At 41.6% G+C, this 24,517-nt stretch overlaps 1 protein-coding gene across 1 annotated transcript; it reads right to left on the bottom strand.

The window, feature by feature from the left end:
* Positions 1 to 7,910: 7,910 nt before the first annotated feature.
* On the bottom strand, positions 7,911 to 22,862 carry LOC135102718 (pescadillo homolog). The gene is made up of 10 exons (XM_064008213.1): positions 22,750 to 22,862; positions 18,698 to 18,931; positions 17,400 to 17,607; positions 16,492 to 16,655; positions 14,936 to 15,074; positions 12,291 to 12,409; positions 11,030 to 11,179; positions 10,319 to 10,428; positions 9,361 to 9,686; positions 7,911 to 8,776 (listed from the first exon to the last, which is right to left on the bottom strand). The coding sequence occupies exons 1-10, from the start codon at positions 22,771 to 22,773 to the stop codon at positions 8,319 to 8,321; spliced, it is 1,932 nt and encodes a 643-aa protein (XP_063864283.1). The 5' UTR covers positions 22,774 to 22,862; the 3' UTR covers positions 7,911 to 8,318.
* Positions 22,863 to 24,517: the final 1,655 nt, after the last annotated feature.

Here is a 24,517-nt window from a genome sequence, read left to right as displayed (position 1 = left end):
TAAATAAATAAAAATAAATGAATAAAATAAAGATAGCTTCCTACTCTCTCTCTCTCTCTCTCTCTCTCTCTCTCTCTCTCTCTCTCTCTCTCTCTCTCTCTCTCTCTCTCTCTCTCTCTCTCTCTGTGTTTGCCTGTCATAGGACCATTTTCTGGCACACTTTTGCACCACACCTCCACTACATTCGAAAGACTCTAGTTGAAGCTACATGAGTTTTTAAGGATGTTTTTATGGTTCTAGTGACAGAGTAACATCATTTCTACATTATTAAAAGGAGAAATAGTCTTAAGAACCCAACTAATCATTTCTGTGTCCTCTGAAAATTATCATGGTGAGAGAGCATAGCATTTCTGAATACAGTAGATGGATCTGCTATGTAACTCCATGTTCTTATCAGCAATTTGACATGATTGCACAAAGCTCAATACATCCTCTCTTTCAGTGCATCCTTTTCATGTTTTTCTTTGACATTGTGAATATTAGTTTATTGTCTTCTTCATGTGATATATTCCACTGATCTAGAACACATGAACATAAAAAAACAAGGGAAATTGCAAGAAGCCATCAGGCCGACAAGTGGCAGTCCTTGTGTAAAGCCTGCCTATCTATTTCTACTCATCATCCTCATCCATACATTTGTCTGATTCTCTTTTAACACTCCCTAGTGATCAAGATAAGAACATAAAATAATAAACTTGGATAAAAACCATGAGGAAATAAGTAGGATGAGAACATAAGAAAATAAAATATTCTAGTGTGTGTGTGTGTGTGTGTGTGTGTGTGTGTGTGTGTGTGTGTGTGTGTGTGTGTGTGTGTGTGTGTGTGTGTGTGTGTGTGTGTGTGTGTGTGTGTGTGTGTGTGTGTGTGTGTGTGTGTGTGTGTGTGTCACTGCTCAGGTTGTTATGACACACTTATCCCTAAAAAATACTAATAAAATCCCAAAAATTTAGATTATTAAATATTGTTCCAAAAGGATCATTTCTTTCTCTCTCTCTCTCTCTCTCTCTCTCTCTCTCTCTCTCTCTCTCTCTCTCTCTCTCTCTCTCTCTCTCTCTCTCTCATGAGCATTACATGTCATCATTTTATATATGCAGAGAGAGAGAGAGAGAGAGAGAGAGAGAGAGAGAGAGAGAGAGAGAGAGAGAGAGAGAGAGAGAGAGAGAGAGAGAGAGAGAGAGAGAGAGAGAGAGAGAGAGAGAGAGAGAGAGAGAGAGAGAGAGAGAGAGAGTTCATTTCCTCTTTTTTAGGCAACAGAACTAAGATCTTGTATTACAAAATAAACATCAAAAACATTATACATACCAGGTGTTCATGGGAAAAAATTAGCCAGCAATGACAGGGATATGGAAAGTCACACGTGGCACCAAGACAAAAATGCTCTCAACTGTCTACCTTAAAGAGATCACTGTGTGGAGAGAGAGAGAGAGAGAGAGAGAGAGAGAGAGAGAGAGAGAGAGAGAGAGAGAGAGAGAGAGAGAGAGAGAGAGAGAGAGAGAGAGAGAGAGAGAGAGAGAGAGAGAGAGAGAGAGAGAGAGAGAGAGAGAGAGAGAGAGAGAGCCTCCTCATTGCCACAATATTGCATCTCTTGCTCTCTTCAATCACTATTTTCATGCTAACTGCTCTTCTGATCTTGCTAACTGCATGCCTCCCCTCCTTCTGCACCTCACTGCACAAGACTTTCTTCTTTCTCTCATCCCTATTCTGTCCACCTCTCTAATGCAAGAGTTAACCAGTATTCTCAATCACTCATCCCTTTCCCTGGTAAACTTTGGAACTCTGTCTGCTTCTGTATTTCCTCCTTCCTGTGACTTGAACTCTTTCTGGGGGGAGGTTTCAAGGCAATTATCCTGTTATCTGATCATTCTACTTGGCATTTCTTCTTTGGGAACTGGCATTTAAGTGGGCCTTTTTTATTCCAGTTTTTTTTGTTGGGAGACAAGTGTGTGGCTTGCTGGGGGGGCTATCCTCTTATGGAAATCAGACATGCAATTTTGACATGAAACAGTCATCATATTATTTATATATGTTACTTCTGCTTCTTGTTCATCTAGTCCCACTCCACCAAAGCAATCTGCAGGACCCACACATCTTATTTTTTCACCAAAGACTTGCATAATTATCCATCAGGTGAAGTGAAGTTAATGAAAAAAATTCTTGCATAGCACCACAGCAATTATTAATTCAAAACACATCAAAATTTATCAGTATTCATGACACTTTCCCTTAAAAATTCTGGATGACCCTTTTGATTACTATACCCTTTAGGGATTGGCCTTTTCAGTGGACCTTTCATTTTACAGCCTTTTTGTTGCCCTAGACCAGGGATCCCTCTTACATTAAAAAGTCCAGTAATTTTGTCTTTTAACCAAGCAAGATGTTGCTTCCTGAAAATGTACCGGTCTGTTTCATTCACTGGCTGGTTAAATAATTTTGTCTTTAACCAAGCAGGATGTGATTTGCCGAAAATATATCATTCTGTTTCACTCACTGGCTGGTTGTGCAAACTGCAAATTAGGGGCGCTGAACAGGATGTGGCTTACTGAAAATAAACCAATCTGTCTCATTTACTGGCTGGTTGTGCAAAGCATGAATCATGCGAGGCAAGCATGTGAATTAGCCAGTCATCCAGGTGAGGCCTCAGTCCAAACATGCCTCAAGGATCCCGTCAGCAGGAGGCACCACAACATGCAGCACGGCAGGCACAGGAGAGACCTACTTCCCACCAGAGGATACTTGGCACACACTCAAGCATCTGCAGTGACAGGACAGTCAAGGACGACCAAAAATCACACAGGCCTTGATCATCTTGGCCTAATGGATAGTGTGTCAGGCTTGTGTTAGCCATGAATGTCCTGATGGGAGCTTTAATCCTGCTGACATCCTTTCATGGCCAGTTTATTACCACCTCAGGTCCATCTGTCAGTGTTACCGAGATGCTGCAATGAGGGCACGACACAGCCATATTAAGGTCACAAGCCACAGTTTCTGCCACCACCTGCTTCCTTCCTTCCTTCCTTCCTCACCAGGGGATGTATTTCTAAGCAGTGTGCTGATACAAATGCTGCAAGAGATCTTTTTTGCTGGGGAAAGTATGTGGAGCACGAAGTAGACAAACTGAAAAGTTATCATTTTTTTTTCTTTTCTATTTTTTCTTCTTTCTTTTTGCTGCAACAGCCCAGCCAAACACTTGGTCTTAGAAAACAGGCCAGCCGCATCATACTCATGGTTACAATTCCCACATTTAGAACAAGAGAGACAATGACAGGTGCAAAAATTTCCATGACAGCTTTGCCGTCCCCTCAACACTGACACACCATTAGCAACAACTGGGCGGCTACTCAGCCAGCCACATCACACCAACAGAGACTCTTATTTTTGCTGGTAATGTCATGCTAAATTTCACAGTATCAATAGAATGACTTACTAAACATTTTGTTAATTTGGCAATCTTTGTCTATTTTTGTTGAAAATATTTTTTTCTTTATAGTTTTGCAAGCATTAAATCTTAGCCATGTGTAAAAGAGGTCAGAACAAGTAATTTACTCCGCAGGTCACAAATCATAAAATAACCTTTTTGGATCACATCACAATTAACTGATTGCTACTGACTGCAGTAGAATTATACACAACATGAAAGACAATCATCCTGCCAGACTTTTCAGCAGTGACTGCACTCACAAAATCCACATGACCCACTGACCTTCAGCGCAAAAAAAACAACAAAGTGGCCCGCTAAATTAAATTAATCCTGGCAGGGGTCAAGGAGTTGGAGCCTTATAATATTCCATTAGTCAGGTTAGATTAGTAATCCTGCCAGATGTTATGGGCAAAAAGACCAGTTTATTCTTTTCAAAATTTTGCACATGTGCCATTATCTGTTATGATTTAATACAAAGCAGTCCTCCACCACATGTGACGTTGCCTCTCTCTCTCTCTCTCTCTCTCTCTCTCTCTCTCTCTCTCTCTCTCTCTCTCTCTCTCACTCACATACACACACACACACACACACACACACACACACACACACACACACACACACAGTTGATGCACAATGCAGCCGTCACAATCTATCATTCAGCACAACCAGCAGCCAAACAGTCCTGAGACCAATCTTGCCATAACCACCTCAACACCCACTCGCTGGGAATAAATACAGACGTGATGCACCACCTCACAGCACATCTACACTCAGCCCAGGCCACCTTCAGTGTACACACAACTAACACACCTACTGCTAGTCCTAACCCAGTGCACACCTGGACACCTTTGGATAATACTGAAATAACACTTGCATTTCCATCCAAGGGCTAGGTTAGGTTAAGTTTCGATTGATTCAATTCACTAACTTCACTTCTAATCCTTTCATTGCGTGCATCACAAAAAGCAAAAAAGCAAAAAAGAGTAACTCAAAATTAATACTCATGTCATTTTCATAAGCCCCACTTCTGCTTTACACAAAACATCTGTACATATCTTACTAGCTCTGAGTGGAACAGCCAGGTAAGTCAACACTCAACATGCACACACACCCCTGCCAGACACACGCATCTCCCCAGCACATCACCACACACACCCTGTAGTACACTGAAGAGCGGCACCATCGCACCAATACACCAGTACTCACAGGGAAGGGGCAGCAGAAAGCGAGGTACATATAGTCACTTAGTATATCCTTATGTTACTGCATCTCTTGTTACAGAACGCCCCCATGCTCCGCTAAACAGGTAACGACACACTGGGTGACTGGGGCAGGCACGCGCACGCACACACGCACGCACGCACACTCGCCCAGTCACGTATTAACAATAACATTCACGTGAATAAACATTCTATGAAAAGAATGCACACGCACAAACATGAACAAATTGCGTGCGTAAATACGATAAAAGCTCGGCTGAACATACGCACACACGAATAACAAACACGAATGCGAAAAAAAACACGAAAGATTAATGAATGTAGAAAAAATTTCACTAATAAAAACTCAAACAGCACGTGACAAATTGACTCTATTCACACCAAGACGACCACAGACTTCACACGCAACGCACAGCAAACAAAACGCACCCACCACACGATTACCATCAACCATAACTATTTTTTATCACTTTCATTAAAACGTATCCGCCCCGTGCACCTCTCCCCTCCCTCCCCTCAAGACCTGTCCTTACTTAACCTGCTTTAACCCCTCCCACTGCCTCCTCACGCCTTATTTACCTTCCCGCTGGCCTCTTTCTCGCTGTCAGGCGCTGCTAGTGGCTGGATAAAGAGAAAAATATCACTTCAGAACACCTTTTCCGCGGCGACACAGAACAACAAAAACAAACCAACTATAGGAAGTGATAATAATAAAAAAAGGGACCAGGTAAGAAACAATAGACGATCAGGTACAACGGTTTTTAAGGTGTTGGATCTCTTTTCAGGTGATCTTAAGTGGATTCGATCGTGTCTTACTGGCGAGAAAAATATGTGGTTACTATTTAATTACTTATATCTAATTAACCTGTCAGGTATTCTTTCCTGGAAATAGTGCGAACGGAGATAGTAATGTTTTTAAAGGATAAGATTCTCTCCTAGGTGATATTAATTGGATTCGATCGTTAGTCTAGGAGCCTTATTGGTGTGGAAATATGTGATAATTTGCTAATTACATATATCTGATTAACCTATCAAGTATGTTTTTTTTGGGGGAAATAGTACGAGCAGTTGTTTAAAATGTTAAATGATGTAGAAATATAAGAATGATATGCTATATATATCACAGATATGTTAAAATAAACCATATTGCATATTTTTGTAGTTCATTCTAAATAGCGAAAGTGTTCGAGTATCTTCTTGCAAATCTCTCAACAGTTTTTGGGCACAACATTCTCCTGCTATGGTTATCCTTCGCTAATCTATCTACTGTAGAAAATATTTGTGTGTTGATACAGGAGGGAAAACAGAAGAAACATAAGGTTAATTTTGTCCCTTTCACGCTACATGAATATTCATGAGAGCCTGGCACAAGAATAGAGTCTAGCAATTTATAAATACTGACAGAAAAAAAAAAATTGTTTAGTAGCGTGGGTAGTCAAGAACATAAACATCTCATATACAGAAGCAAAATGTCTGAATACTCCTACTTCAGAATAGGAGACATGTCTTTTATAACTTTACTCATGACACGTTACCTAGCAGTGGAAGGATTGGTTAATGAAATAAATATTCATCTGGCCCCTGAAGCAGTGTCTGTATTACTACTCTACCTAATATTTTTACTTGATAATGGGAGAATGAGAAAAATTATATGTCTTCTATAACTTAGCTCGTTCATAACACATCATCCCAGGAATAAAAGTAAATAAATAAGTAAATAAATATAGATAAATATATCCTCGTCTCCTTCGGTGTATCATCACAGGAGAGGAATAAGAGGGACAGTTACACTTAAAAGTTTATGTACAAATAAACACGGGCACGCGAGTGCGCACGCACGCACGCACGCACACACACACACACACACACACACACACACACACACGAGCTGTAGTATGTGACTGCATTAACTCACCCTGATTTCCTGTTACGCACTCACCCACTCGCGACCTTCATCTCTCTCTCTCTCTCTCTCTCTCTCTCCAGCGGTGCACTTCCTCCCTCGTTCTTTCGCAGCATTGTGCAAGAGTGGCCCTCAGAAACCTCCTTACATTATGGTGTTTTTTTTTTTTTATGAGTGGCCGGAGAGAGAGAGAGAGAGAGAGAGAGAGAGAGAGAGAGAGAGAGAGAGAGAGAGAGAGAGAGAGAGAGAGAGAGAGAGAGAGAGAGAGAGAGATGGGTGTCAATGAATTAAATACTAGTGTATCTTGAAGACAAGGAAAATATTGAGACTGGTGTGAGAGAGAGAGAGAGAGAGAGAGAGAGAGAGAGAGAGAGAGAGAGAGAGAGAGAGAGAGAGAGAGAGAGAGAGAGAGAGAGAGAGAGAGTCAATGAATTATGTATTAGTGTATCTTGAAGACAAGGAAAAATATTGAGAGAGAGAGAGAGAGAGAGAGAGAGAGAGAGAGAGAGAGAGAGAGAGAGAGAGAGAGAGAGAGAGAGAGAGAGAGAGAGAGAGAGAGAGAGAGAATCTTGATAAAGAATGAGAGAAGACTGCACACATAAATAATTCATAAAGTTATAAGGAAGTTACAAAACAGCAGACGCCAAATTCTTTAAAACTTAAACAGACGCAAATAAATAAATAAATAAACAAATAGAATAAAATAAAAAGTAAATAAGTAAATAGAATACCAAATACAAAATGCAAGTCAACACAACTCATTCTCTCTCTTTCTCTCTCCTCTTAATGACTTGTTTCCATTAATAGCCTTGAATGCAGTACATTTTTCTCTTAATGATGCAACATTGCTCTCTCTCTCTCTCTCTCCACCACAAATCAAGCAGTTTTGTTTTCATCTTCACGGCAAGATTTTCATTCATAACAAAGCATGACTTTACCAAGGAGATATACATCAACATTCACATCTCACCAATACCAAAGTAAAAAAATAACATGAGCATTTAAGGTCAAAAGCTGGACATTACATCTTAGTAGGAAAAATCTTATCATTTGTTGTTTGTTTCTTTTCCTTTCTCTCTCACAAAGGTGGATGTGCTGTGGCTCCACCAGGCAACAGTCAATCCTCAAAGATACCTGAGAAATATATTATGATTGTCACCACAGCAAGCCTTGATAACTGAGATTTATGTTCTGTTTCCTGTTAACACCAACCAGTATTCAATGATCACTTGCACTGAGACACCTTAATGTGACAATACCACAGCTGACCTTCTATTCTATTTCTATACCCGGCCCAGACAAGGTACCATACACTCATACACATGTTAGCCTTGAACAAAGCTCCCATTCAGTTCAATAAAACATAGCAATCCTTTTCTTTTTATTTATATTTGCTGATAATCCAGTTATATGGGCACTTATCAGGCATTATCTTCATTATGCCCTTAAATTCAACAAGTGATATATAAATCCAACACAGACAGACTTTCTAATTCACTTAATGGAAACAATGCGACAGGGGACAAATTAACAATGAGGCTGATGGTAACCTCACTAATTAATCACCCCACACTCAGCAATAACCCAACAGCTAGCCTTCCTCTTACACCCTTTCCCCCCAGAAATCCAAGCCACTAACAAAATCATAACTATATTTCCATTTTCTTTGCCTTTTTGCCTTTTCACTTACCAATCACCCCACACTCAGCAATAAGCCAACAGCTAGCCTTCCTCTGACACCCTACCCCCAATACCCAAGCTACTACCAAAACAATAACTATACTTCCATTTTCTTTGCCTTTTTCGCTTTCTCCTTCTCGTGGTCAATGGCAATCCTCTTCTGCGTGAGTCTCCGTGCCCCAGACTCCTTCCGCTTCTCCCTCCGCCGCAGCATGTGGTATACCCTCTTCTTCTTGCGGGGGATCATCATAATGGCCAGTTTCTTCTCCTCCAGCTCCTGCTTCTCTGCCGCATTGGGGCTGATCTTCTGCACCCGGCCCCGGTACACACGCATTTCCTTCTCCCGGTTGCATTTCTCCTCCATTCCTGCATCCTTCCCATTCTGTTCTGCTGCTGCTTCCTCCTTGCCATTCTCCTTTGTTGCTGTGTCTTTCCCGTTCTCTGCTGCCTGTGTTTCCATGGCCTCTGCCTCTCTGCTGACGTCCTCCCAAGTCAGTGCTGGTTTGCTTTCTTTCTCCTGCTCCTTGGCAGCTTCCTTCTGGACCAGCTTCCTCTCTGTGGGTGAAAGATGGACTGGTGTGTGGATGATGTACAAAGGGAAGAGGGGAAGTTAAAGAGTGAAGGATGGAAAGATGAATAGTTGATGTAGAATGGGAGAAAAGAAGTTGAAAGGGAGAAGAGAAGTTTGTAAAAAGTGAAGGATTGAAAGATGAATAGCTGATATAGAAAGGGATGAGAAATTAGTAAAAAGGGAAGGATTGAAAAATGAAGAGCTGATATAGAATGAAAAAGAAGTTTGTGAAAAGTAAAAGATGAGAAGATGAATAGTTATTGTAGAAAGAAGAGAGGTTAGTAATAAGTGTTTCTATAAATAAGTACCAAGCTCAAACTGTCCATTAAAAGGAAGTAACGAGAGAGAGAGAGAGAGAGAGAGAGAGAGAGAGAGAGAGAGAGAGAGAGAGAGAGAGAGAGAGAGAGAGAGAGAGAGAGAGAGAGAGAGAGAGAGAGAGAGAGAGAGAGAGAGAGAGAGAGAGAGAGAGAGAGAGAGAGAGAGAGAGAGAGAGAGAGAGAGAGAGAGAGAGAGAGAGAGAGAGAGAGAGAGAGAGAGAGAGAGAGAGAGAGAGAGAGAGAGAGCATACTTTTCTCCTTCCTCTTCTGCGTCCTGCTCTTGAAGGAATCTAGAGGCCTAATATTTGCATCATTTGTCTTCTTCTTCTTCTTCTTGCTGCCTTCATCCTCCTCTGAGTCTGAGTCGCTGTCCTGGTGGCGTGGCAGCTGGTCTTCCGGGATCTCTCCTCTCTGCCGCGCCAACAGTTGTTTCTGCTCTGGGGGCACGTAGGCGTGAGCATCCAGGTCGAAGGGCGAAAGGTGCGGGGGCAAGGTGGCACCAGGAAAGTAGTCTTGTACTGGCAGGAGCAGGCGGGCGTTGATGCAGTCGTACACCCACTGTGGCTGGATGTAGTACCTGTAGTGAGGGTGGACAGTGGAGTGAGGTGGATTGGAATGGTAGTGATGGTAAGAAGTGTTGTTAGGTAAAGGTGGTTATGAAATGGCATCTCCTGTGAGTATTTTTCTTTATTCTTATCCTCTTTTGAACAGTTTTGTTGCCCTAAGTTAGCATCTTCTCCTCAAAAAAATTAAATAATTAAACTAAGCAAAATACATTAACAAATAAAAATAAAAGGCTGGTCTTTTCTCCACCTCTGTAATCAATATTTCACAAAGAATTCTTTAGCTGTACCTGACAAAGTGACAGACAGGACAAGACAGCATAAAAGCAGCAGGAAGCAGGATGGCAGCCACCAATAGTGGCTCGTGTGTGTGCTGCCATTTAAAATAAGTTTCTATCACGGGCCGCTGTGGCCAGCCACAGTGGTGTGGTCAGAAAAATGGCTCCACCTGCCACAACTCACCATTTTTTTGTGGCTGCCATAAAAAAGTGGCCTGTGTGAAGGGAGCTATATAGATGTGTGTGTTCTATATCTGACCATTTTTTGTAGTGGCCACTGACCACAAAGGTGGCTTGTGTAAATCCAACATTATGCACTCACCTGGACAAACAGGCCAGGCTGGGTCAGGTTAGGCAGCAGCACTCACCTGGACAAGTAGGGCTGCTTAGGGTTATCCCGGTCCACAATCTCATGTGTGATGGTCTCATCCGTCACAGGGAAGGTGTTACCCTCTGCTGTGGACTCCTCCCATGATACCTGCAAGTTTGTGGCAGTGGGTGGTGAGGAGAACTGGCTGCATAGTCCCCCCCTTATAAATTTCTCTCACAAATTATAAATGTGAAGGATGGTTGGCTGCATTGAGCTTAAGTTTCCCTACATAAATTTCCCTCACAAAATTATACCGGCAAGGGTGAGGTAATGAGGGAGCGTACGGTGAAGGAAGGGTGACTGCATTAACCCTAAGTTACCCTGATAAATTTCTCACACACATCCCACTCATAAGATTCACCCCAAAATAAATCACACCAAGATAAGTAAGATTAGGTTACCGAACAGGAACAGAGAGAGAGAGAGAGAGAGAGAGAGAGAGAGAGAGAGAGAGAGAGAGAGAGAGAGAGAGAGAGAGAGAGAGAGAGAGAGAGAGAGAGAGAGAGAGAGAGAGAGAGAGAGAGAGAGAGAGAGAGAGAGAGAGAGAGAGAGAGAGAGAGAGAGAGAGAGAGAGAGAGAGAGAGAGAGAGAGAGAGAGAGAGAGAGAGAAGGATGATAAACACAGCAAAAATATAGGACCACTAGACACAAGGATGACAAACAATACAAAAGGTCACCACCAAACAAGTGACCCCCCCCCCAGCCTCACCTCTCCCTTGCACGCCCTGATGACAAAGGTGAGTGACTCGATGTTGGTCTCTCGATTCAGGAAGAACTTGAGTCCCTTGAATAGGTTCTGCTGTTGCTTCTTCTTCTTCTCCTCCTCCCTGGCCTCCTGCAGCCTGGTCTCATCCTCCTCCTGCAGGGAACAAATTAGGATGGAAAAGATAAGTATATGCTTCTTCTTTTTCTTTTCTTTTTTTTATTAACTTTATTAGAATAGTACTGCTTTTCTGTTTTATTCATCTCTTCTTCTTCTTCCTCCTCTCCTCTCCTAATCTCCCTTCAGTGTCCTGTATCCTCATTATTTCCTTCTTTATTCTCTGTTCTCTCTCCTCCCTTGTTCTCCTCTTCTCTCTTCATGTCCTTCTTTCACTATCCTGCATCCTTCTTATCTTCTCTTCTCTCCTTCCTCCTCCATTCTCATTCTCTTCTTCTTTATCCCTATCCTTTTTCTCTCTCCTCTACCCTCATCCTCATCCTCCTCTTCATCTTCTCCCCTATTCCACTTCTCTCCTACTCCTCTTTTTCTCCTTTATCATCCTCTTACTTCCATCCTCTCCTTCTCTTCATCCTTATACACTTCTTACCTATCTCCTTTTTATGTATTCTCCTCCTTCTTTGTCATCCTCTTCCTCCTCTCTGTCTTTTCCCTTATCCTCCTCCTCTTCTACCTTCTTTCTCCTTCCTCATTCTCCTATTCTCTTCCCATTTCATTTTTTTTTCCCCTTGTCCCTACCCTCCTTCCATTCCTTCTCTTCTACCCCTTTATTATCTTCTTTATCATCAAGATCTTACTCCTCTTCTTCCTATCCTTCTTCTCCTCCCTCATTCTTCTCCTTTTATTTTCCTCTTGCTCCTCTGTCATCTCCTTATCCTCTTTCTCTTCTCCAACATTCTTTCTCTCCTCCTCTTACTCCCTTCCATCTTTTTCTCTATCTTCCTTCTCTCTCTCTTCCCTCATTCTTCTTTTCTTCCTTCATCCTCCTTCTCTTCTTTCTCTCCTTCAACATTCTCTTCTTTTTATTAATTTATCCTCTTATTACTCCTCTCCAATCCTTCTATCCATCATTCTCTTCCTCCCTTCATCATTCTCCTTAATTCTTCTCTTACTCCCCTTCATCTCTCATATCCTCCTTTTCCTGTCCTTTATTCCCCTATTGTTCTGCTCCACTATACTCTCTCTCTCTCTCTCTCTCTCTCTCTCTCTCTCTCTCTCTCTCTCTCTCTCTCTCTCTCTCTCTGCTCACCAGCAAGTGTGTATCAATGGTCTCTGACTCATTGTCCTCCACATGGTTCCTCTTCAGGGGGAAATTGAGGGAGGCAAGACGCTCAGGGTCACCCATCTCTATGTCATCCTCACTGCCTTCTGTTGGGTGGCAGAGAGACGGTGCTTTGTATTGGTGGTGGTGGTGGTGGTGGTGGTGGTGGTGGTGATGGTAATGGTGGTGGTGGTGGTGGTGGTAGTGGAAGTGGTGGTGATGGTGGTAAGAATAGGGGGTTGTAGTAGCAGTGGAAAGAGTAATGGTGTTGTAATAATAGTAGTAGTAAGACATGCAATAATAATAAGTAAGAGGTTTAATAATAGTAGGAGTACCTAAGAGATGTAATAATAGTAGTAATAGAGGTTGTGGTTAGTGCTAGTAATAGTAGTAAGAACAGGTATACTATTACTAGTTATAGTAGCAGTATCAGTAGTAATAAAAACAGGTGTACTATTAGTAGTAGTAGTAGGGGTAGTAGTAGTAGTAGTAGTAGTAGTAGTAGTAGTAGTAGTAGTAGTAGTAGTAGTAGTAGTAGTGGTAGTAGTAGTAGTAGTAGTAGTAAGAGGTGTACCACTATTATTAATAGTAATAATAGCAAGAACAAGTATACTGTTATTATTAGTAGTAGTAAGAACTGGTGTACTATTATTACTAATAATAGCAAGATCAGGTGTACTATTATCCTTATCATTATTATTATTATTATTATTATTATTATTATTATTATTATTATTACTATTATTATTATTAATAAACATTAGTAGTAGTAGTAGTAGTAGTAGTAGTAAGAAGAGGAGTGGTATTGTTGTAGTAGTAGTAGTAGTAGTAGTAGTAGTAAGAAGAGGAGTGGTATTGTAGTAGTAGTAGTAGTAGTAGTAGTAGTAGTAGTAGTAGTAGTAGTAGTAGTAGTAGTAGTAGTAGTAGCAGCAGCAGCAGCAGCAGCAGCAGCAGCAGCAGCAGCAGCAGCAGCAGCAGCAGCAGCAGCAGCAGCAGCAGCAGCAGCAGCAGCAGTAGTAGTAGTAGTAGTAGTAGTGTAGTAGTAGTAGTAGTAGTAGTAGTAGTAGTAGTAGTAGTAGTAGTAGTAGTAGTAGTAGTAGTAGTAGTAGTACAGTAGTAGTAGTAGTAGTAACAGCACAGTAGTAGTAGTAGTAGTAACAGCAAAGTAGTAGTAGTAGTAGTAGTAGTAGTAGTAGTAGTAGTAGTATAGTAGTAGTAGTAGTAGTAGTAGTAGTAGTAGTAGTAGTAGTAGTAGTAGTAGTAGTAGTAGTAGTAGAAGTAGTAGTAGTGGTGGTAGTGACAGTACAGTAGTAGTAGTAGTAGTAGTAGTGGTGGTAGTAACAGTAGCAGTAGTAGTAATAGTACAGTAGTAGTAGTAACAGTACAGTAGTATTAGTATTAGTATTAGTATTAGTAGTAGTAGATGGTCACTGTTCTTCTCCTAAATCTATTAACAGTGGTGATCCTTAGGGTTCTGTCCTGTCACCCACTCTCTTATTATTCATCAATGACCTTCTAAACCAAACTTCTTGTCCTATCCACTCCTATGCTGATGATACCACCCTGCACTTTTCCACGTCTTTTCATAGACATCCAACACTTCAGGAAGTAAACATTTCACACAGGGAAGCCACAGAATGCCTGACTTCTGATCTTTCTAAAATTTCTGATTGGTTCAGAGAAAACTTGATATTGTTCAAAGCCTCAAAAACTCAATTCCTCCATCTATCAACTCAACACAACATTCCAGACAACTATCCCCTTTTCTTCAATGACACTCAACTGTCCCCCTCTTCTATGCTGAACATCCTTGGTCTGTCCTTTACTCATAATCTGAACTGGAAACTTCACATCTAATCTCTAGCTAAAACAGCTTCTATGAAGCTAAGTGTTCTGAGACATCTCCGCCAGTTTTTCTCACACCCCCCAGCTGCTAACTCTGTACAAGGGCCTTATCCATTCATGTATGGAGTATGCTTCACATGTCTGGGGGGGTTCCACTCATACCACTCTTCTAGACAGGATGGAATCAAAAGCTTTTTGTCTTGTCAACCCCTCTCCTCTAACTGACTGTCTTCAGTCTCTCTCACCACCTCAATGTTGCATCTCTAGCTGTCTTCTACTGCTATTTTCATGCTAACTGCTCTTCTGATCTTGCCAACTGCATGCCTCCCCTCCTCCCCTCGCTGCACAAGACTCTTCTTTCTCTCACCCCTATTCTGTCCACCTCTCTAATGCAAGAGTTAACCAGTATTCTCAATCATTCATCCCTTTCTTTGGTAAACTCTGGAATTCCCTGCCAGCTTCTCTATTTCCACCCTCCTATGACTTGAATTCCTTCAAGAGGGAGGTTTCAAGACACTTATCCTTCAATTTCTGACTACCACTTTGGACCCTTTTATGGGAATGGCATCTCAGTGGGCTTTTCTTCTTTTTTTTATTGGATTTTTGTTGCCCTTGGCCAGTGTCCCTCCTACATAAAAAAAAGTAGTAACAATACAGTAGTATCAAGTAGCAGCAATAGCAATAGTGGCAGTAGCAGTAGTAATAAGAGTAGACCTAGTTACAATAGCAGTAGTGGTAGCAATGCCTGTAATCATCAACACCAGCAGCAGTGTGATCCTGGCACTCACCCTTGATGTCAGCGTGGGGCAGCCTGGGAGGATAGTGCAGGTTGAGGTGGTGGTAGAGCCGGAAGTTGGTGAAGCCCAGCAGTGTGATGTAAAACTCCACAAACACCCTCATAATGCGGAAGTCCACGCCAGTGGTGGTCTGGGGTGGACCAGGTGGACCAGGTGGTGGTGGTGGTGAGAAGGGTGATGAAGGAGAAGGAAAATAATAAATATATACATACATATATACATACATTTATATCACTCTCTTAGCCTCTTGGCTCTCAACATAGAGAAAGTACTCCTGCCCTCACTTTAAGGGGATCAGTTACACAACTCATACAATTTGGTCTGGCACAAAGCTCCTTCATGGTAAGTATTCTCCCCTACCACACCTGTGAGGTCATTGATGTGCGGAGCTGCCCTCGGAGATCACAGGGCCACATCATTCCTTGCACACTTACGACTCATCTTTTTTCGCTTCTGTCCTTTTCCCTTCACACTATCTATCCATCCCTTATGTGGTCTACCTCACAAGTTCACATCTTTCACACTTGACCTTATATCTTCTTCACCAGCTTATCCTCCATTCTCTCAATATGTCCATAGCACACACCCCAGGAGTTTAGGCACACCACAGCTGGTCACACACATCCATAACAAGGCTTCACAACAACAACAACAATAAAATAACACCCAAACTTGTGCACAAGTGTGAAGGGAAAAGGTAAAAGCACAACGCCTTCCAAGGCTCACCTGTACAACTCATTACTATCTCTCACAGGTATAACTGAGCATGGCATGAGCAAAGTTTGGGGAGGACCTCAAACACTCCACACAAAAGACAGACAGATATAGTTCCCTGAGATACCAATGATATTTCCCTGAAGAAGAACTGGTGTCATCAGTCATCATCAGTCATCAGTGATCTGTGGTAGCCTTACGAAACTAAAGAGATTTACTGTTATTAGAATATTTACATTATATGATTTTGTGTATGAAATTTCTTGTGTACTTGTGTATAATTTCTTGACATGAGCAATAAGTAATGAATCATCCTAATATAAAATACAGATACTATTGTGAATTAATTTGTTGAAGGTTATTTATGAGTCACTTAAGGTGAAGACCTGGATATTATTACTGCATTTAATTCTAATGAAGTAAAATCATAAATTTATCAGTGTATATACACACCTTTGTGTACACTGAGTATATAAAGAGCAGAATTAAACTACTCATGCATGGTTGCAAATGCAACACTAATTTTGAAACAAAGATTTCAGTCACATTCCTTCAGCTGTCGAGTAAAAAATGGCTATGGCTTATAAGAGCCTATAGAACAGTATTAAAAGTTAAATTGTATGTTGTATGAATGACTCTTGATACTGAAGGCAAGACCAAAATGAATGAATGAGCAAATAGTACATGAATAAATAGTTGATAAAAACACAGATTGATTGACAAAAATCACATTGAAAAGACAGGAAAGTAAAATACAACAAACAAAGCCACAGCAAAACACCAGAAGACACAACACCCCAACACAGGCACCAGCACCAGCACAACCTGCTTACCTGTGGGGTGAAGGGGTGTGGGGTGATCCAGGTGATGGTCTGGCCCATGACCTCCACCTGGTAGTAGTAGCCCTTGATGGTGATGAACACCTTGCGCAGCGCCTGTGCCTCAATCACGTACAGCATGAACTCCAGTGTCAGGCGGCGGCACATGTTCACCATGTCTGAGGAAAAAGTTACTCCACTGCACATTTTTCATGACTGGAAGATTCATCAAAGCCCACACAACATTACAGTAGGAAGAGGAGAGGAAACCAAATAGAAACACCCATAGAAATCACAGAGATATCTCATAATACTGTCTATCTCTGCACTAAGCCAGCAATCCTGCATGTGGTGGCCAAGAAAAATACCACACTCCCACACATCATTCACATTCCTGGCCCACCAGCCCCCAGTGGAAAGGGACAGTCTTGTGGACCACTGCACCACACCCCACGACCTTGGGCATGCCACAGCTGGCCACACACATCCATAGCAAGGCTTCACACCATATACTGATTTACTAACATTCACACAAATTATCAGGGAAAGAAAACAGAGGGAAATCAGAATGCAAGAACCAATAAGACTGGCACCTTAGTGGACCTTTTTTTTAATTTTTTTGTTGCTCTAGGCCAGTGCCCGTCTTATATAAAAAAAAATAAAAATAAATAAATAAATAAAAAAAAATAATAATACAATACAATAATAATAATAATAATAATAGTAATAATAATAATAATAATAATAATAATACATACATACATAAATAAAATAACAAAATAAATAAACAAAAACATAAAAAGGCAATACAGATCAAATAAATCTCATAATACTCACATCCACAAAAACTATCACAGAAAGAAAATGAAGGAACCAGAATGCCACAACCAACAGAAACCACAACAAAAACCTTCACAACTCACTTAGCGTTGTCCGTTGTACTTGTGGCAGCTTGGAGAAGAGGAAGCAGAGGGTGAGGGGGTCGTCGAGGTCCCTGAGGGCGTGGGTGAAGGTGGGGTAGCGCTCCCTGACAATGTGGTCCAGGCGGTACATGGGCTTGTTCTGCATCATGCGCTGTACCTTGGGCCGGTCCTTCTTCGCCTTGGCATGCTTGATCTTTAAGCTGAATGCCTGGGTGATGAACAGAATGAGTGATGGCGTGGTTGTCAGTGATGTGTAAATGGTTATTCTCTCTTTGTTTTGTGAATATTGTGTGTTTTGTTGAGTTGGTTGAGAGTGGTATGTTAAAAATTGGTATTCTTTGTTTTATGGATAAGCCGTTTCATTGACAATTGATTGAGGATGGTAAGTGTGTAAAAATGGCTATTCTTTCTTTGTTTTGTAAATATGTTGATTGAGAATATGCTATAACATTAGTTGAGGGTGGTGAGTAAAATGGGCATTCTTTCTTTATTTTGTGAGTATGATGTGTTTCATTGAGAATATGTTGCACTGCTACATTATCTCATATTTTCTTTCAATTCATCTTTTCTGCTCTATGCCTCTGTCATTAAGCCATCTACAATTTTCTTTCTTTATTTGCTTAATTTTCAATCATCATTTCTTCGTCATTAAATCTTTTATCCTTTATCCTCTTTAAGTTTTATTCATTTTCTGCTCTTTCTCAATTAGTGGTCACTAATATGACTCTCTTACTATTTTAATTTTCTACCTTCACTTCCCTGTCATTCAACCTTCTATCCTCCATTCACCTCTCAATTTTATCAATTTTTTGTTCTCCATCTCTTTGCTAATATGCTTATTTAAAACTACTTATTTTACTACTCTCTCTCTACTTAGTTTATTTTTCTACCTTCACTTCACTTCAGGGACTGCCATTGTGTAGGCCTGATGGCTTTTTGTAGCTTCCCCTATTTTCTTATGTTCTTATGTACACTGTCATTCAATTCTCTACCAGCAGCTTCCCTTATTTTCTTATGCTCTTAAGTACACTGTCATTCAGTTCTCTACCTGCAGCTTCCTTATTTTCTTACACTCTTAGGTACACTGTCATTCAATTCTCTACCTGCAGCTTCCCTTATTTTCTTACACTCTTAGGTACACTGTCATTCAATCCTTTATCTGCAGCTTCCCTTATTTTCTTATACTCTTAGGTACACTCTCATTCAATCCTCTACTTGCAGCTTTCCTTATTTTCTTATGTTCTTATAATTATACACTGTCACTCAATTTCACATCCTACCCTCTCTCTCTCTCTTACCCTGTGCTCTCTGAACTTCCAGATGATGGGTTCATGGAAGAGAAACTGGATGTCCTTCATGTAGTAGAGTGTCTTGATGGTGGAGTCACCCTTCTGTGCCTTCCTCCTGTTCTTGGGCTCGCGTGGGTAGATGCCCTTCAGGATGCACAACCGCCGGAAGTCCCTAAGAGACAGCTGCAGCTTCTTGACGGCAGCATTTCTTGTGATGTACCTCTTTGCCTCTCCTGCCTCTCCCTGTGTGATTAGAGAGGAGAGGTGAGGAGAAGAGAAATGAAGTGCATTACAGAATGAAGAAACTAAAGGTGAGATGGTTTGGTAGAAGAACGGTAGAAGACAGCTAGATATGCAACATTGCGGCGGTGAGAGAGAGGCTGAAGACAATTAGAGGAGAGGAGTCGATGAGATGAAAAGCTTTTGATTCCACCCTGTCTAGAAGAGCAGTATGAGTGGAACCCCCCCAGACATGTGAAGCATACTCCATACATGGACGGATAAGGCCCTTGTACAGAGCAGCTGGGGGGGTGAGAAAAACTGGCGGAGACGTCTCAGAACACCTAACTTCATAGAAGCTGTTTTAGCTAGAGATGAGATGTGAAGTTTCCAGTTCAGATTATAAGCAAAGGACAGACTGAGGATGTTCAGTGTAGAAGAGAGGGACAGTTGAGTGTCATTGAAGAAGAGGGAATAGTTGTTTGGAAGCTTGTGTCAAGTTGATAGATGGAGGAATTGAGTTTTGGAGGCATTGAACAATACCAAGTTTGCTCTGCCCCAATCAGAAATTTTAGAAAGATCACAAGTCAAGCGTTCTGTGGCTTCCCTGCATGATATGTTTACCTCCTGAAGGGTTGGAAAAGTGCAGGGTGGTATCATCAGCGTAGGAGTGGATAGGACAAGAAGTTTGGTTTAGAAGATCATTAATGAATAATAAGAAGAGAGTGGGTGACAGGACAGAACCCTGAGGAACACCACTGTTAATAGATTTAGGAGAAGAACAGTGACCATCTACCACAGCAGCAATAGAACGGTCAGAAAGGAAACTTGTGATGAAGTTACAGAGAGAAGGATAGAAACCATAGGAGGGTAGTTTGGAAATCAAAGCTTTGTGCCAGACTATCAAAAGCTTTTGATATGTCCAAGTCAACAGCAAAAGTTTCATCAAAATCTCTAAAAGAGGATGACCAAGACTCAGTAAGGAAAGCCAGAAGATCACCAGTAGAGCGGCCTTGACGGAACCCATACTGGCGATCAGATAGAAGGTTGTGAAGTGGTAGATGTTTAAGAATCTTCCTGTTGAGGATAGATTCAAAAACTTTAGATAGGCAGGAAATTAAAGCAATAAGATGGTAGTTTGAAGGATTAGAACGGTCACCCTTTTTAGGAACAGGTTGAATGTAGGCAAACTTCCAGCAAGAAGGAAAGGTAGATGTTGACAGACAGAGCTAAAAGAGTTTGACTAGGCAAGGTGCAAGCATGGAGGCACAGTTTCGGAGAACAATAGGAGGGACCCCATCAGGTCCATAAGCCTTCTGAGGGTTTAGGCCAGCGAGGGCATGGAAAACATCGGTGCGAAGAATTTTAATATGTGGCATGAAGTAGTCTGAGGGTGGAGGAGAGGGAGGAACAAGCCCAGAATCGTCCAAGGTAGAGTTTTTAGCAAAGGTTTGAGCAAAGAGTTCAGCTTTAGAAATAGATGTGATAGCAGTGGTGCCATCTGGTTGAAATAGAGGAGGGAAAGAAGAAGAAGCAAAGTTATTGGAGATATTTTTGGCTAGATGCCAAAAATCACAAGGGGAGTTAGATCTTGAAACATTTTGACATTTTCTGTTAATGAAGGAGTTTTTGGCCAGTTGGAGAACAGACTTGGCATGGTTCTGGGCAGAAATATAAAGTGCATGAGATTCTGGTGATGGAAGGCTTAAGTACCTTTTGTGGGCCACCTCTCTATCATGTACAGCACGAGAACAAGCTGTGTTAAACCAAGGTTTAGAAGGTTTAGGACGAGAAAAAGAGTGACGAATGTACGCCTCCATGCCAGACACTATCACCTCTCTTATGCGTTCAGTACACAAAGACGGGTCTCTGACACGGAAGCAGTAGTCATTCCAAGGAAAATCAGCAAAATACCTCCTCAGGTCCCTACCAACTAGCAGAGGCAAAACGCCAGAGGCACCTTCGCTTAGGGGGATCCTGATTAGGGATTGGAGCAATAGGACAAGATAAAGATATGAGATTGTGATCGGAGGAGCCCAACGGAGAAGAAAGGGTGGCAGCACAAGCAGAAGGATTAGAGGTCAGGAAAAGATCAAGAATGTTGGGCGTATCTCCAAGACAGTCAGGAATACGAGTAGGGTGTTGCACCAATTGCTCTAGGTCATGGAGGATAGCAAAGTTGTAGGCTAGTTCACCAGGATGGTCAGTGAAGGGAAAGGAAAGCCAAAGCAGAGATCTCCAAGAATGGAGATCTCTGCAAAAGGGAAGAGGGTCAGAATGTGCTCCACTTTGGAAGTTAAGTAGTTAAAGAATTTCTTATAGTCAGAGGAGTTTGGTGAGAGGTATACAGCACAGATAAATTTAGTATGAGAGTGACTCTGTAGTCATAGCCAGATGGTGGAAAACTCGGAAGATTCAAGAGCATGGGCACGAGAGCAGGTTAAGTCACTGCGCACATAAACGCAGCATCCAGCTTTGGATCGAAAATGAGGATAGAGAACTTAGACTGCGAATGTTGCAGAAGTTAATGAAGAAAAAGTTGAGGGGGGGTGTCAAGACACTTAGGGTTGTCAACAGAAAGGCAGTCCGACCTGGGGACATTTATGGTCCCCTCCCCAGATGGGGACTCCAAGGCTGGTATAGGAGTCGCCATGGTGATTTTAAAATTTTTGAGTGAAGGGTGTGTGTGTTATTAGGTGCTTGTAGTTTTGTGTGGAGGAAGAGAGTTGTCTGTCTTTAGAGGGCAGGCTGTGACTGCCCCCTTGTGTTGTGAGACACAAAGGGAAACGTCCAGTGAGGTCACAGCTGGATTTAATGATAAGTTCACACAGTGCTTTAGACCTCACTGGGAGTAATCATCATTTTGGCAGGTGTCTACTGCCTCCTCCTTGGTGATGGCAAAAGAGGCTCAGGAGCTATACAGTATGACATGATGGTGCTTCTTCAATGAGTTGTTTTATTGGTTTACTAACAAAACAATAATATAATCTACTCGCATCTATTTCTACATAAGATACATACATAACTCAATCTGGTAAATTTGCAGTTTCAATCAACACTCTCCCCTGTACCTTCCCTCTAACCTACTGGACCCCCCATAAGGTAAACTAACATAACTTATAACCTAACATTTTGTAACCTAACCAGGGGGGACTTCACCCCCACCCTGCATCTCCACATAAGGTAAACTAACCTAACCTAACATTTTAAAACCTAATTGTGTCGTGGTGGGATCTTCACCCTCCCTGGACCTCCCTCATGAGGTAAACTTATTAATAATTTCTGACAGGGTAAAATGGGGCTAGAAGCGCTCCAAACAGTGAAATGTCGATCTTGCAAAGAACTATAGTTACATATGGTGTATTGGTTGAAACAGCACCCTTCACCCCGCCAAATCCTTAACTAAAAATAACTTACTCGTTCCTTTAAAGTTTTTTCACATTTACGGCAAGCCCACAGGATGTTCAACGTATGTAAATTTCGCTATTGTACGTGACATGAGTTTATTATAAAGAAAAACTCAGACCTGAGGTGTCCTAATGTTTCCCAGGCAATATCCTCTACTTGATTAACAGCCCACAATGCAGTCAGTCAGGGAAGCACAATCTGTCCTTGCTTCGCCTCACAGCCACCCGATTACTCTACTTTTTTTTCGCAATATTACAATTTACTAGACTCTCAGTATCCCAATCTGCGCAACCCGGACCCTTGATGAGAGCAAGGCGCCGCCACCCGCACACCTCAGCTGTCCTCGCTTCGTCTCATAGTCAGCCAATCACTCCACAAGTTTCATATTATCACACCAAATTCACGTTTCTCATGCTGGTTTTGCAAAGACTTACCTTCTTCTTCCTTTTACTGCCCATTTTGTTTGGTAAGGATGGTGCCTCTCACTCCCTGCCTGCCTCGCTCCCACGTGTGATGGCGCGTCGCTTCCGCCCCGCCGCCGCTGTAAACAAACTCGCTTTCGTACAATCCTGATCCTACTTCACTCACTAATAGCGGGATAAGAAACGCTCCATTCTCTTTGGGGTATCAGTAATCAGTTTAATTATGGCACAAAATGCACATGAATATAGTATGAAAATATTGATATTGCAGCCTATAACGATTAGAGAAAATGTTACTGTAAATTTACGAGCCATGTAAAACTGCCATGAAATTACTAAATACGCATTAAACGAGCATGTTAAGGAAGGTACTGGGAATCATTCTGAAAGCTGGTAAAGAAAGTTGGTGGAAACATTAAAAACAATACTGCAAAATAGTTTCTCCGTTTACCTGCTTAAAAATGGTGGCAGCTGGCCTGCAGGTTGCAAGAGTCTAGCATAGAGGCAGTAGCTTTACGCGTGGCAATGCCTGTATTATAACACACACACGAGAGAGAGAGAGAGAGAGAGAGAGAGAGAGAGAGAGAGAGAGAGAGAGAGAGAGAACCAGTTTTACAACTAAGCTTCCTTATGTTTGTCATGTTTGTTATACAACGCGCCAAATATGTAGGCCTTTTAGAGTCATGTTACGCTATGGCAGGAGAGCTGGGATGAGGTTACGCATAAGGCGCGATCGTTAATTAGGAATATGGGTAATTTCCGAGTGCATGGATCAGCTGCAGAAAGGATATAATTTAATGAAGAAACAGGATTTTTTTGCAAGAGTGGGAAATTGTGTTAGCCAAGCCTGAGTCCAGCAGAAACACAGCTGAGCCATTTTCAGTAGCTACAGAAGTGAATAAGTTTTGTTATTTGGTATCACCTTTTCACATCAACAGGAACTGCCTTAAATGTAAATCACTGACTCTCTGCAGTCTCCAGTGTTCCTTCGCTCCATGCCGTAGCTCAGAGGGTTAAGCACAAAGCCACACGTGAACTCTTCAAATGAACAGTAAAGCAATATTCCAAGACACCAGTTGACTTGGCATTGCTCATCATAGATCAAAAGAAATTAATCCAAGGACTAGAGAAGGCAAGAACAACTCCCCACAATTTTTATTTCCTATTTTATATTAGTGTAATAGTTTTCAAAGGTGACCTAAATGTTATAAACCCACCTACCTGTATGCAACTAATGTATTCCTATCCTCACTCTGCTTCAGTCTATCACATATAGTATATTTACATGTAGGTACTTTCCATGTTCATTTTCCTGTAACACCAGACACTATGTAGTATTTGTACACAGCAATCCACATCACTTACATTGAAGCATCTCTACACCAGGGCACCATACTATACACAAACACACACGAATAAAGTAGCTTCCCTCATTAAAATATCGTTACGAATTAAGTAAATACTACAAACACACACACACACACACCAAGTAGCTTCCCTCATTAAAATATGCAAGTTTGCAATAGAATAAATGAAAGGATACTATCATTGAGGTGTGTGCACCAATTGAAGGAAAACCCAAGTGTTGCTCAGACCCAGTGAATCAAAACTAACACACAGTCCAGTACAGCTGCACCCGTAACCCCCACACACAAATTCAAACCTGCTAGCTTCCTTTACAGTCCCTTACATGTCTGCTTGTCATCTTCTAGTCTCCAACATACTCTTCATTCATTTGCATTTTTTCTCTATTCAACACACACGGGTAAAATTATTCTTT

Source organism: Scylla paramamosain, chromosome 8 (assembly GCF_035594125.1).
Source record: "Scylla paramamosain isolate STU-SP2022 chromosome 8, ASM3559412v1, whole genome shotgun sequence".
Lineage (NCBI taxonomy): Eukaryota > Metazoa > Arthropoda > Malacostraca > Decapoda > Portunidae > Scylla > Scylla paramamosain.
This window is presented reverse-complemented; position numbering and strand designations above follow the sequence as displayed.